Raw genomic sequence first — 13,621 nt, 5'->3', positions numbered from 1 at the left:
ATTCTTTCGAAGAATTTTAATAAAATTTTTTTGAAAATAATTACATTTTTCCTATAGAATTTACTTAAAATTTTATTAAAAATAATTGAAATCCTATGTTAAGAATTTTATTAATTTATGAAATTTAATTTATTTCTTGCAATGGATTTTTTCGAAAATTTTTTTTTAAATAATTGAAATAATTGTAAAGAATCTTATTATTTATGAAAATAATTGAATTCCAGAAACGAATTTTCTTACATTTTTTATTTATTTTTTTTTAAATAAATAATTGCGAATTCTTTTGAGAACTTTTATTAAAATAGTAGATTTTGAGAATATTTGAATTTCAACAAAGAACTTCATTAATTTCGTGAAATGTAATTAAAATTCTTGCAAAACAAATTTCAGAAAATTATTCCATTTTTTTTTTAGGAATTTGTGAAATGTAAATTCTTGCAAAAAATTTTTGAAGATAATTTAATTTTTCGAGAAATTTATTTAAAATTGTCGTAAAAATAATTGGAATAACCCTGTGAAGAATTTTATTAATTTATGAAAATAAATGAATTTTATAAATTTTTTTTTAAATAATTAAATTTTCTTCTTTTTGGAACTTTGATAACTTTAAAAAAATGTCGTCCAGGCCCTAAGGTGCGTCCACCATGCGTTTTTATCTGAAAGAACTTAAATTTTGTTACGATGTAATGTTTATCAAAATTGTATTACGAAATATGTAAATTTTATCGAATTGGAAAATTTTATGATGAATAATAACATAATTTAGTGTTTAATGTATGAAATAGGATAAATAATTAATATTTTAGAATGGCTTCTTATAAGATAGAAACAGTTTGCAACTATTTATTTTGTGATTTAGAATGATTATAAGCCAAAAACAATACATTTTAGATAAAATTACCATAAATTGATTTTTGCAACTATTTTTTTAATTTTTCAGTGAATATTTGAATGGTGGCCACTTTGGGGCACTTTTTTTAAAGCAAAATTTCAAAGTCGCCTAAGTTTTATTTCCCTTAGGAAAATAAAATTTATTAAATTATTAAATTTAATAATTTTCCCCTTTTGGGGCACCACTTTGGGGCACTTTTTTTTAAAGAAAAATTTCAACTGTTTTTCCAAAGTTGCTTTACTTTTTTTAGTATAAAATAAAAAAATTAATTTTTGCTAAAATGTTAGCTAAGGAGATACAGTTTCAGGGCATATATTATTTGGGCAAAAAGTTTTGCGACGTTGAGCAAATGTTTTTAAAATTAAATCTAAAATAGAGAAAAGGGTTGTCCACTCGAGACAATCCTTATTGAGCGTAAAGAACGCTTCATTTCCAAATGTAATATCCAATATTAGTAGAGCGGCGTTAAGAATATAACTATATATTTCTCATTGCGGAAAAATCTTACATCACTGAATAAAAGAAGTTCGGAGTAAAGTTCCTTTGGCTTTGGCGAGGAACGTTATTATGACTAACCGTCGGCATTATCTCTCCTCGTTAAAATGCTAGAAAACACATGTTGCCGGAGAATTTGAATTTATCATAGTTATAACAGCGGCGACCCTGGACCGATCTAACCTTAATTTGCTTAGATTCGAGAGGCATTTGAGTTAAGCTATCTCACTGAACTCAACCTGCATTGAATCGGGTAGCGAGTATGCTAATTGTATTGTATACGCTCGTGTGTATATATGTATATGTATCTCGTGTGTGCTTCGTTGTGCGGAAAACGAGAGAGTCGATAGGAAATTTGTTGCACATTACACTCGAATCCCAATGGGACGACTACGTCGACAGTGTGTGCCGATAGCATCTCTCTCTTTCTCTCTCTCTCTATACACTCTGATTTTGGTTCGGGGCATTAATTCGGCATTACACCTCGCGGAATGCGTTGTTACACACACATTGTGGTGTCGCGCAATTCTAGGTTATGTTCGACTCTGTGGAACATGATTTCGTATCAACCAAACACGGCTGCTCATCAACTATTTTCACTTGTTCCTGCAAATCGAACACGAGTGTAGCATTAATAGTATTTATGCGTATATGTACACATATACCCATGGCCTTAACAAAAATCTCTAATTTTACTGCATAGCAATTGTTACGAGTTTTCAAAGTGAGTTCTGGTAGTTTTAGGGTCGAATTTTATGTCAGATTTTCAAAATTCGGTCTAATATGGTTGAGAAACAATTGAAAAATATTGATATTGTCTTCAAATCTGCTATTTGCGGATTTTTGGGGTCCTCCCGTTTTTGGGCAACCCTGATTACAAAAGACGGTAGCAACTGAATTCTAAATTTTCTTTCTGTATATTTTTATATTGAACTTCTATTTTTAGAAACGGAATCAGTGAAATTCCACACTGATTTGAAATAGAGCTAAAAAAGGAGGTCAATTTTAATCAGTGAAATGTGAACATTCGTTACATAATATTGCATAACACACGGGAGTCGAATGCTCCATTAGGAATTGTCGATTTGTTCTCTGTCATGATCCGCAACCATTTCGTATATACTTAATTATATATCCCAGTTAGAAAAATTCCACGACAATTCGCGGAAAAAAATTTTTCCATCTGGAATAGAATCTTAGAGAAATGCTCTGATATATACCTATCATTAAGTGGGGTTTAAAAATAATTTAGAATAAAAATTTGCTAATTAGAAAATTCAAGTTTGCTTTTTCAGATATTAATTGTTTGTATAGGATCTAAAATCCATGATAATTGAAATGTTAGATTGTCAGTTTGCGAAACAGAATTTTTATGAAACTGATAAAGTTTAAAGAATTAAAAAAAAATGTTCATTAATTTAAATCGACTTAATTGGGTAGTAATGACAAAATTAGAGGTTATCGAGGGATATTTAAATTGTGCAAAGGAACTGGGCGCCAGTCTTTTCTTGAGACACTGAGAAAGGGAAAAAAAAGAATCTAAGGCGAAAATGCGTTCAGAGCTATAAATGTAGATCAATCTCGTGTAAACGAAGCCACGAGGCTAATTACCAACGATTATCCAAATTACCACCGAAATGATTCTAGATAAAGATTTGTTGCGAACGCACGAGACCACCAGGCCAAGTTGCCAGTCAACAATATTTATCTCAAAAACTAAAAAGAAAATTTAAATACATTAAGTCAGTAGGGGCCAATTTATCTTTTTATTTTTCCACGACTTATACAATTTACCGTAATATCATTCATGTTATAAAAATTTTAATTTCCATAAAATTTTTCAAAAAAAAAAAAAAAAAAAAAAAAAAATTATAAAATTTAATTATTTTCATAAATTAATAAAATTCTTCATAAGGTTTCCAATTATTTTTAATACAATTTTAAATTATTTTAATTAAATTTCACGAAAAATGAAATTATCTTCAAAAATTTTTTGCAAGAATTTACATTTCACAAATTCCTAAAAAAAATGGAATAATTTTTTGAAATTTTTTGCTGGAATTTTAATTACATTTCACAAATATAATGAAATTCTTCGTTGAAATTCAAATATTTTCAAAATCTAGGTACAATTTTAATTAAAGTTCTGAAAAGTATTCAATTACATATTTATTAAAAAAAATGTAATAAAATTCAATTATTTTCATAAACAATAGAATTCTTTACAATTATTTCTATTATTTAGAAAAAAATTGAAAAACTCCATTGCAAGAATCTAAAAAAAATGGTCAACATCTCAATTATCTTTATAAATAAATAGCAAAATTCTTCGACAAAATTCAATTATTTTCAAAACTTTTATTAAAATTTATTACAAAATTTCAATTATTTTCATAATTAACAATATTTATCACACGAATTTAATTATTTTCTCTAAAGTAATAAAATTCAATTATTTTCAAAAATTTCAATAAAATCCATTGCAAAATTTCAATTATTTTCAAAAGTAATAAAATTCTTCGCTGAAATTTAATTATTTTTGAAAATTTGTTTAAATTCTCGTCAGAATTTCAAATATCTTTAGAAATGTGTAAATTCTTCTCCGAAATTCAATTATTTTCAAAAAATCGAAAAAAAATGGTTAACATCTCAATTATCTTTATAAATAAATAGCAAAATTCTTCGACAAAATTCTATTTTTTAAAAAAATTTTAATAAAATCCATTGTAAAACTTCAATTATTTTCAAAAGTAATAATATTCTTGGCAAAAATTAAATATTCTTCAATATCAAACTATTTTCATAAAATTTACCAAAAGAATTTAATTATTTAAAAAAAAAATTTAATAAAATTCTACAAAAACTTTTAATTATTTTCAAAAAATAATAAAAATTTCTCAAGAGTTTCATTAATAACAATTTTTTTTAATGAATTTCTTTTGCAATCATTCAACTATTTTCATAGATAATAAAATTTTTTGCAATAATTCAATTATTTTCAATAGAATTTTAATCGAATTCCTCTAAAAAATTCTTAAAAATTTTATTAAAATTCGTCCAAATGAATTTAATTACTTAAAAATTTGTTGATAAAATTTTAAATAGGAATTGAATTCCAAGAAACATTCAATTACTCAATAAATTATTTATTTGCATTTTTTTATTATATTTAAATAATTGAATTCTGGTAAAATTTTCTCATAAACATGAATTAATAATTTAAAAATAGATTTCAGTTAAAATCTTAGATTATAATTAATTGAATTCTTTCGAAGAATTCCATGAAAATTTTAAAAATAATTGAATTTTATCTCGATTTCATCGAGACATTTTTTTTAAAATTGTCTTAAAAATAATTGAATTTCTACCAAAAAAAAAGTTTGTATTAAAACTTTTTAAAATGTTTTTGAATTTCTGCTAAAATTCTGATATTTTTGTGAAAATAATTGAATTCTTGCAAAGAATTTTATTATAAGACTTTTGAAAATAATTGATTCTCTGCAAAGATTTTTATTATTTTAACGAAAATATTTAAATTCTTGAGAAAAATGTTATTAAAATTTCTTAAAGTAATTGAATAGCTAAGAATTTTTGTTATTTTTAATTTATGCCAAGAATTTTATTAAAAATTTTTCAAAAATAATTGAATTCCTGTTAATTTTTTACAATAATTTAATTATTTTTAATAATAAAATTCTTCGCAAGAATTCAATTATTTTCATAAATAATAAAATTTATCGCAGAATTTCAATTTTATTTTATTTATTTTTAATACAATTTTAATTGAATTTCTCGAAAAATGGATATAATTATTCTTAAAAATTTTATTAAAATTCCTCGACAGAATTCAATTATTTGAAAATATAATGTTGATAACGATTTTTTATGGGAATTGAATTTTAAGAAACGTTCAATTATTCAATAAATTATTTATTTGCATTTTTAAATTAAAATTTGTATTTAAATAATTGAATTCTAGTAGAATTTTTGCAATAAAAATTTGATTTTCAATTTATAATAATGAATTTCAGTTCAAGTTTTAGATAATAGAATACTATTAAAAGCAATATAGCGAATTATATAGAATTTTAAAAAATAATTGAATTTTGAAATGAATTTTTTTTGGAAAAGTTTACTTGATTTTTTTTTTATTTTTAGTTTCTATTTTCTAATATTTATTTAATTGAAGAATTTACGAATGATTGAAATTTTGTTTAATTGAATATTGTAAAGATATGAATTTGAAAATTGTCAAAGAAACTTTTTCGAAAATTAAAAAAAAAATAATCGAAGCATTTTAGTTTTAAATTCTTGTAAATAATAATTGAATTGTTAATGATTTTTATTATTATAAATTATTTTTATTAATAATTATTATTAATATATTTATTATAAAACATGAAGAAATCGATGACTTCGAGTCTAATCACGCCGAACTCGGAGTTATCGATATCTTCATGTTTTATAGAATTATGAAAAATTGATTGAATTTCTAGTTTATAAGTAAAATATTCTTTTATTTGATTCGTCCTGATTCTATTTTTGTCAGTTGGTCCGTAAATGGTCCGTAATTTTTAATTCTTGGTCCGTAATGTCCGTATTTTTAATTTTTGGTCCGTAATGTCCGTATTTTTAATTTTTGGCCCGTAAAGTCCGTATTTTTAAATACTTTAACTGCTTCGAGCCCCTGTGATAAGGGAAATGTTGCAAGGTTCCACTAAACAAGGATGATTATTTAAGAAGTAGCGAATTATTATTATCTGACACGTATAGTGAAAATTAAGATCTGTAGCTTCTTGGTAAATGTTAGTAGATGTTTAGGGTATACGTTTGTACTCCGTTATTAAACATGAAGCCTGTATTCAATATTGTATTTTAACAGAATACAACAGACATTAAATTATTATTAGAAGATATAATTCTCGAATCGTGTGTGAATGATTGGAAGACAATAGATGGAAAATTGCGTTACAAAGTTTGGGATGTAACCATCAGAGCAGAGAGACTGAGTGAGCTATGAGAGAGAGTAGAGACTAGTGAGAGAGATGAGGCGGAGAGTAGGCGAGAACTTTGTAATAGACGTTCTGTCATCGGTCAACGATGATAATACAAGGGGGGTTGTTCCGGACAATCGTAGTAAACGAGAGACGCGAAACTTATGCGAGACAGAACGTGGGTTAACACTACGTCATAACGATCGAGCAGATTCGCCAGTTCTGAGGATGACACTGTAGCCCATGGTTTAGCTTGTCCTTTGATGCATGATATTGCAGAGTCGGTACACACGCTTCGGCGAACATGTCACGAACAAGCCGAAACTGTTAGGATTCATAGTTATCTCGACGATTCTGTACTGCCACTGTCGTTCCTCTGACACACTGGACAATCATCCGTACCAAGAAGATGAAGCTTCATTTCGCCTCCAAAAACACCCAACATTTCCCAATTCTGCACTAATACTTATAGTCTTTTTGCCGAAAAAGGCTAAACCTAACAGTAACTAAAAATGCTAAGCTTTTTGCTTAGCCAAAAAGGTTTTTGGCCTTTTTGTTTGGCCAAAAACCTAAAAAGACTATCTTGGACTAATCTTAGTCCTTTTGACAAAAAAGGCTAAAAACCTTTTTGGCAAAAAGGGTTTTAGCCTTTTTGATCCAAAAAGACTAAGATCTTGGACTAATCTTAGTCCTTTTGCCAAAAAAGGTCAAAAACCTTTTTGTCAAAAAGTTTCTTAGCCTTTTTGACCCAAAAAAACTAAGATCTTAGACTAATCTTAGTCCTTTTGCCAAAAAAGGTCAAAAACCTTTTAGGCAAAAAGTTTCTTAGCCTTTTTGACCCAAAAAACTAAGATCTTAGACTAATCCTAGTCTTTTTGCCAAAAAAGGCTAAAAACCTTTTTGGAAAAAGCCAAAAAGGTTTTTAGCCTTTTTTTTGGCAAAAAGACGAAGTTTAGAACAGAATGAAGAATTATTTAGAAAAAAATATTTTCAGAACCTCCACTGCCAACAAGGAAATCGAGTTTCACGTCCCCCGATCACATAACCTCCATAAATACTCGGGATGCGCTCGCACACACATGCTTCGAGACGTGGTCGATATTAATATGAAATGAAGTCTTGCGTTGTGCTTTGTATATCCTCCTTACAATTTCGATTGCGAATTCTGAGGGCATGGGAGCGAAACAAAATATATAAACACATACAGACACAGAGAGAGTGAAATATGCTCAAAAGACCTTGCATCTGATTTATAAAGACATATAGCATTTTCATGTACACATTTATTTTGTACATTATAAATATTTTCTCTTCAATATTCCTCGTCCTCAATGTATCCTCCCGCACATCAAAATTTGTTCGTCAAAATTCTGCTTATACGTTGTCGGTGACGAAAAATTTTTTAAACAACAAAACGCATGGCAACCGTTTTAAGTGAATTTTACTGTATTTCCTTAGCCGTTTTACTGTATTTCCTTAGCTAACTTTTTAGCAAAAATTTATTTTTTATTTTACTAGGGAAAATAAAACTTAGACGACTTTGGAAAAACAGACGGAATTTTGAAAAAAAACTGGCCCCAACGTGTCCACCATTCAAAAATTCATTGAAAAATTAAAAAAATAGTTGCAAAAATCAATTTACATCGTAAAAAAAATTCAAAAGTGATTTTACATATATATACTAATGCATGCGGTGGACACCTTAGGGCCAGGACGACATTTTTTAAAAGTTATCAAAAAATTGTATAACACACAATTTTATCGATATTCATTTATAATATTATTATTGTATTATTGTATTATCAAAAATTCAAATTTCCAAAGATTTTTTAAAATTATTTTTAACATTCATAAAATTCTTCGTAGAAATTTAATTATTTTGAAAAAATCTAAATAAAAATAACATTTCAATTATCTTTATAAATGAACAGCAAAATTCAATTCTTTTCAGAAATTTTAATAAAATTCATTGCAAAATTCAATTATTTTCATAAATAATAGTATTCATAACAAAAATTCAATTATTTTCAAAAATTTTAATAAAATTCAATTATTTTAAAAAGTAATGAAAGTCTATTATTTTCAAAAATTTTAATAAAATTCAATTATTTGCCAAAGTAATGAAATTCAATAATTATTTTCAAAAACCTTTTCAAAAATTCAATTATTTCTAAAAATTTACTCCAGAATGCTTTTAATATTCAATTATTATCTAAAATTTTAACTGAAATTAATTTTTGTATCAATTTTTATTAGAAAATTCAAGAAGAATTCAATTATTTAAATACAAAAATAAATAATTGAAAAATAATGGAATAATTAAATTCATTTGATGAATTTTAATTTTAATTTTTAAGAATAATTTCATTTTTTCGTGGAATTCGATTAAAATGGTATATTTAAAATAATTGAAACTTCGCAGAGAATTTTATTAAAATTTTTGATAATAATATGGAATTCGGAGAAGAATTTTATTATTTAAAAAAATAATTGAAATTTTAATGCATATTTTAAAAATTTTTTTAAAATAATACAATTTTTGAGAAGAATTTTATTACTCTTGAAAATAATGGAATTTTTTTTAATCATTTGTATAATAATTTGTTCTACAGAATTTTTAATTAAAAAATGTAAAAAATTAAGATTTTCAATAATTTTAATTTGAAACCTTTTCAAAATTTAATTATTTAAAAAAATTCAAGCAATAATACTTTTAATTTTCAATTATTATCTAAAATTTTAACTGAAATTTATTTTTTAATCTATTTTTATTAGAAAATTCAACGAGAATTTAATTATTTAAATACAAAAATAAATAATTTATTCAATAATTGAATGTTTCTTCAAATTTAATTCTCATAAAGAATTTTATCAAAAAAGTTTAAAATAATTGAAAAATAATGGAATAATTGAATTCATTTGAAGAATTTTAGTAAAATGTTTAAGATTAATTAATTAATTAATTTTTTAAATTGTATTGAAAATAATTGAATTCTTAAAAAATTTTTTTTTACAATTATATTAAAATAATTGAATTGTTAGCAAAAAATTAAATGAAATGAAATTAATTAAATGAAGATAATTGAATTCTTGACAAGAATTTTATTAAAATTTATGAAAATAATTGAATTCCTGAAAAGAATTTTATTATTTATAAAGATAATTTAAATTTGGACGAGAATTTTTTTTTAATTTTTGGAACACAATTGAATTTTTGTGATGTATTTTATAAAAAAATTTGAAAATAATTCAATTTTGAAAAACAATTTTATTATTTTTAAAAATAATTGAAATTTTGTCGAGAATTTAAAAAAAAATTTTAAACATAATTGAATTTTTGCGAAGAATTTTATTATTTTTGAAAATAATTGAATGTCTACTTTCATTTGTATTTCTCCAAAATTCAATTATTTTAGTGTTTTTAACAAAAACTCTTATTCAAATCAATTTTTTTTTTATTAGAAAATTTTACTAGAATTCAATTATTTAAATATAAAACTAAATAATTTCTTGAATTTGATTAAAATTGTGTTTTAAAAATAATTGAAATTTTGCCATGAGGTTTTAATTATTTATAAAAAATAATTGAATTCATAAAAAGAATTTCATTAGCTATGAAAAATAATTGAATTATTGCCATGAAATTTATACAAAAAAAATTTGTAAATATTTGAATTTTTGTCGAGTTTTTATTATTTTTGAAAATAATTAAATATTTGCGCAGAATTTTTAGTAAAATTTTTGAAAATAATTAAATATTTGCGTAGAATTTTTAGTAAAATTTTTGAAAATAATTAAATATTTGCGTAGAATTTTTAGTAAAATTTTTGAAAATAATTGAGGGGCTGGATGCTATAAGGTCTTACGCAGCATTTACTTAACATGGCGCGTAACACATTATAGCATCCAGCCCCTCAATTAATTTTTGCAATCATTTGTAACTATTTCAAAATTTTTCAAAAAAAAAAAAAAAAAAAAAAATTCAAAATTTTTTGCCTTCCAAAAATCGAATTTTTCACTTACATCAGATTTTTTAGCCCTTAATCGCGTAGAGGAGAATATTTCTCGCGAATAATTCGAAATGTCCATTTACTTAATCTTGGGAGATTTTCGCATTTTGTTCTGTCAATGTCGCGTATCCGTTCTCGCATGTGGAATTCTAAATTCACAATGTGCGTGAATAAACGTGAATAAACGTTCTTTAGTCGGTTTAAAAACGAGTCGTGCGAGCAGAGTTGGTGAGGTGAGTGCGCGTGACACCACGCGCTACTATTCACGCTTGCCAGACTGCAAGATAACTGCTTTACTTGATTACTGGAATGCAGTCCAGAAGAACAACATTGCTGGCAATCTTATCATCGAAGCATTGCCAGTTTTCCTTTTGTTGTTATTGTTGACCGCGGGGGGATTGCAAAAAAAAAAATTGCAAATTAAATAACGAGCGCGGCTTTTTCAATTATACAAAGAAGAGTGTTCTATGTTTATAATTATTTATCAAATCGTTTCGTAGATTAATTTAGAGATAGATTCTAAAGAGTAGGATCAATTAAGAAATCAATTAAGGAAGCTTTGAGAAAGTTGGGAATTAAATGATTATTTTTTGTTTCAGAAAAACCCGCCTTTCAGTCTCCATATGGCTCGACGATGGACAATGGGATGGTAAGAATTTTGATAATATGCTAAATGTTATTTAACAATCAAAATTTACCGCAAAATTCTCAATAATTTTAGATTTTTTACCAAAGAGTCGAGACTATTAAATAAGTAAAGTATTTTCCAAGAGCACAAAAATAATGAAGCTAAATCCCATAAAAGAGAAGGAAAAATGTTGAATTTTAAGAAATTCGGATTTTTGAATTTTTGATAATTTTCGATAATTTTAGATTTTTTACCAAAGAGTCGAGACTGTTAAATAAGTAAAGTATTTTCCAAAAGCACAAAAATAATAAAGCTAAATCCTATTAAAAACAGGAAAAAATGTTGAATTTTAAATGAATAATTCGGATTTTTGAATTTTGATAATTTCGATAATTTTAGATTTTTTACCAAAGAGTCGAGACTATTAAATAAGTAAAGTATTTTCCAAAAGCACAAAAATAATGAAGCTAAATCCCATAAAAGAGAGGAAAAAATGTTGAATTTTAAGAAATTCGGATTTTTGAATTTTTGATAATTTTCGATAATTTTAGATTTTTTACCAAAGAGTCGAGACTATTAAATAAGTAAAGTATTTTCCAAGAGCACAAAAATAATGAAGCTAAATCCCATAAAAGAGAAGGAAAAATGTTGAATTTTAAGAAATTCGGATTTTTGAATTTTTGATAATTTTCAATAATTTTAGATTTTTTACCAAAGAGTCGAGACTATTAAATAAGTAAAGTATTTTCCAAAAGCACAAAAATAATGAAGCTAAATCCCATAAAAGAGAGGAAAAAATGTTGAATTTTAAGAAATTCGGATTTTGAATTTTTGATAATTTTCGATAATTTTAGATTTTTTACCAAAGAGTCGAGACTATTAAATAAGTAAAGTATTTTCCAAGAGCACAAAAATAATGAAGCTAAATCCCATAAAAGAGAAGGAAAAATGTTGAATTTTAAGAAATTCGGATTTTTGAATTTTTGATAATTTTCAATAATTTTAGATTTTTTACCAAAGAGTCGAGACTATTAAATAAGTAAAGTATTTTCCAAAAGCACAAAAATAATGAAGCTAAATCCCATAAAAGAGAGGAAAAAATGTTGAATTTTAAGAAATTCGGATTTTTGAATTTTTGATAATTTTCGATAATTTTAGATTTTTTACCAAAGAGTCGAGACTATTAAATAAGTAAGTATTTTCCAAAAGATAATTTTAGATTTTTTACCAAAGAGTCGAGACTATTAAATAAGTAAAGTATTTTCCAAAAGCACAAAATAATGAAAGCTAAATCCCATAAAAGAGAAGGAAAAATGTTGAATTTTAAGAAATTCGGTTTTTTGATTTTTTGATAATTTTCGATAATTTTAGATTTTTTACCAGACTCGAGACTATTAAATAAGTAAAGTATTTTCCAAAAGCACAAAAATAATGAAGCTAAATCCCATAAAAGAGAAGGAAAAATGTTGAATTTTAAGAAATTCGGTTTTTTGATTTTTTGATAATTTTCGATAATTTTAGATTTTTTACCAGACTCGAGACTATTAAATAAGTAAAGTATTTTCCAAAAGCACAAAAATAATGAAGCTAAATCCCATAAAAGAGAAGGAAAAATGTTGAATTTTAAGAAATTCGGATTTTTGAATTTTTGATAATTTTCGATAATTTTAGATTTTTTACCAAAGAGTCGAGACTATTAAATAAGTAAAGTATTTTCCAAAAGCACAAAAATAATGAAGATAAATCCCATAAAAGAGAGGAAAAAATGTTGAATTTTAAGAAATTCGGATTTTTGGATTTTTGATAATTTTCGATAATTTTCGATTTTTTACCAAAGAGTCGAGACTATTAAATAAGTAAAGTATTTTCCAAAAGCACAAAAATAATGAAGCTAAATCCCATAAAAGAGAAGGAAAAATGTTGAATTTTAAGAAATTCGGATTTTTGAATTTTTGATAATTTTCGATAATTTTAGATTTTTTACCAAAGAGTCGAGACTATTAAATAAGTAAAGTATTTTCCAAGAGCACAAAAATAATGAAGCTAAATCCCATAAAAGAGAAGGAAAAATGTTGAATTTTAAGAAATTCGGATTTTTGAATTTTTGATAATTTTCAATAATTTTAGATTTTTTACCAAAGAGTCGAGACTATTAAATAAGTAAAGTATTTTCCAAAAGCACAAAAATAATGAAGCTAAATCCCATAAAAGAGAGGAAAAAATGTTGAATTTTAAGAAATTCGGATTTTTGAATTTTTGATAATTTTCAATAATTTTAGATTTTTTACCAAAGAGTCGAGACTATTAAATAAGTAAAGTATTTTCCAAAAGCACAAAAATAATGAAGCTAAATCCCATAAAAGAGAGGAAAAAATGTTGAATTTTAAGAAATTCGGATTTTTGAATTTTTGATCATTTTCGATAATTATAGATTTTTTACCAAAGAGTCGAGACTATTAAATAAGTAAAGTATTTTCCAAAAGCACAAAAATAATGAAGCTAAATCGCATAAAAGAGAAGGAAAAATGTTGAATTTTAAGAAATTCGGATTTTTGAATTTTTGATAATTTTCGATAATTTTAGATTTTTTACCAAAGAGTCG

General features: G+C 24.9%; 1 protein-coding gene across 13 annotated transcripts in view; it reads left to right on the top strand.

Annotated features, from left to right (window-relative positions):
- LOC122499658 (transcription factor 12) overlaps window positions 1–13,621 on the top strand; it is a 231,710-nt gene that overhangs the window by 34,328 nt on the left and 183,761 nt on the right. For all 13 annotated transcript variants that reach the window (XM_043608123.1, XM_043608121.1, XM_043608124.1 and 10 more), the window contains exon 2: window positions 10,991–11,040. In XM_043608123.1, coding sequence (XP_043464058.1) covers window positions 10,991–11,040 — 50 coding nt within the window. The remainder of the gene's footprint in view (window positions 1–10,990; window positions 11,041–13,621) is intronic.

The sequence above is a fragment of the Leptopilina heterotoma genome, unplaced genomic scaffold (assembly GCF_015476425.1).
Source record: "Leptopilina heterotoma isolate Lh14 unplaced genomic scaffold, ASM1547642v1 Lhet_17, whole genome shotgun sequence".
NCBI lineage: Eukaryota > Metazoa > Arthropoda > Insecta > Hymenoptera > Figitidae > Leptopilina > Leptopilina heterotoma.
This window is presented reverse-complemented; position numbering and strand designations above follow the sequence as displayed.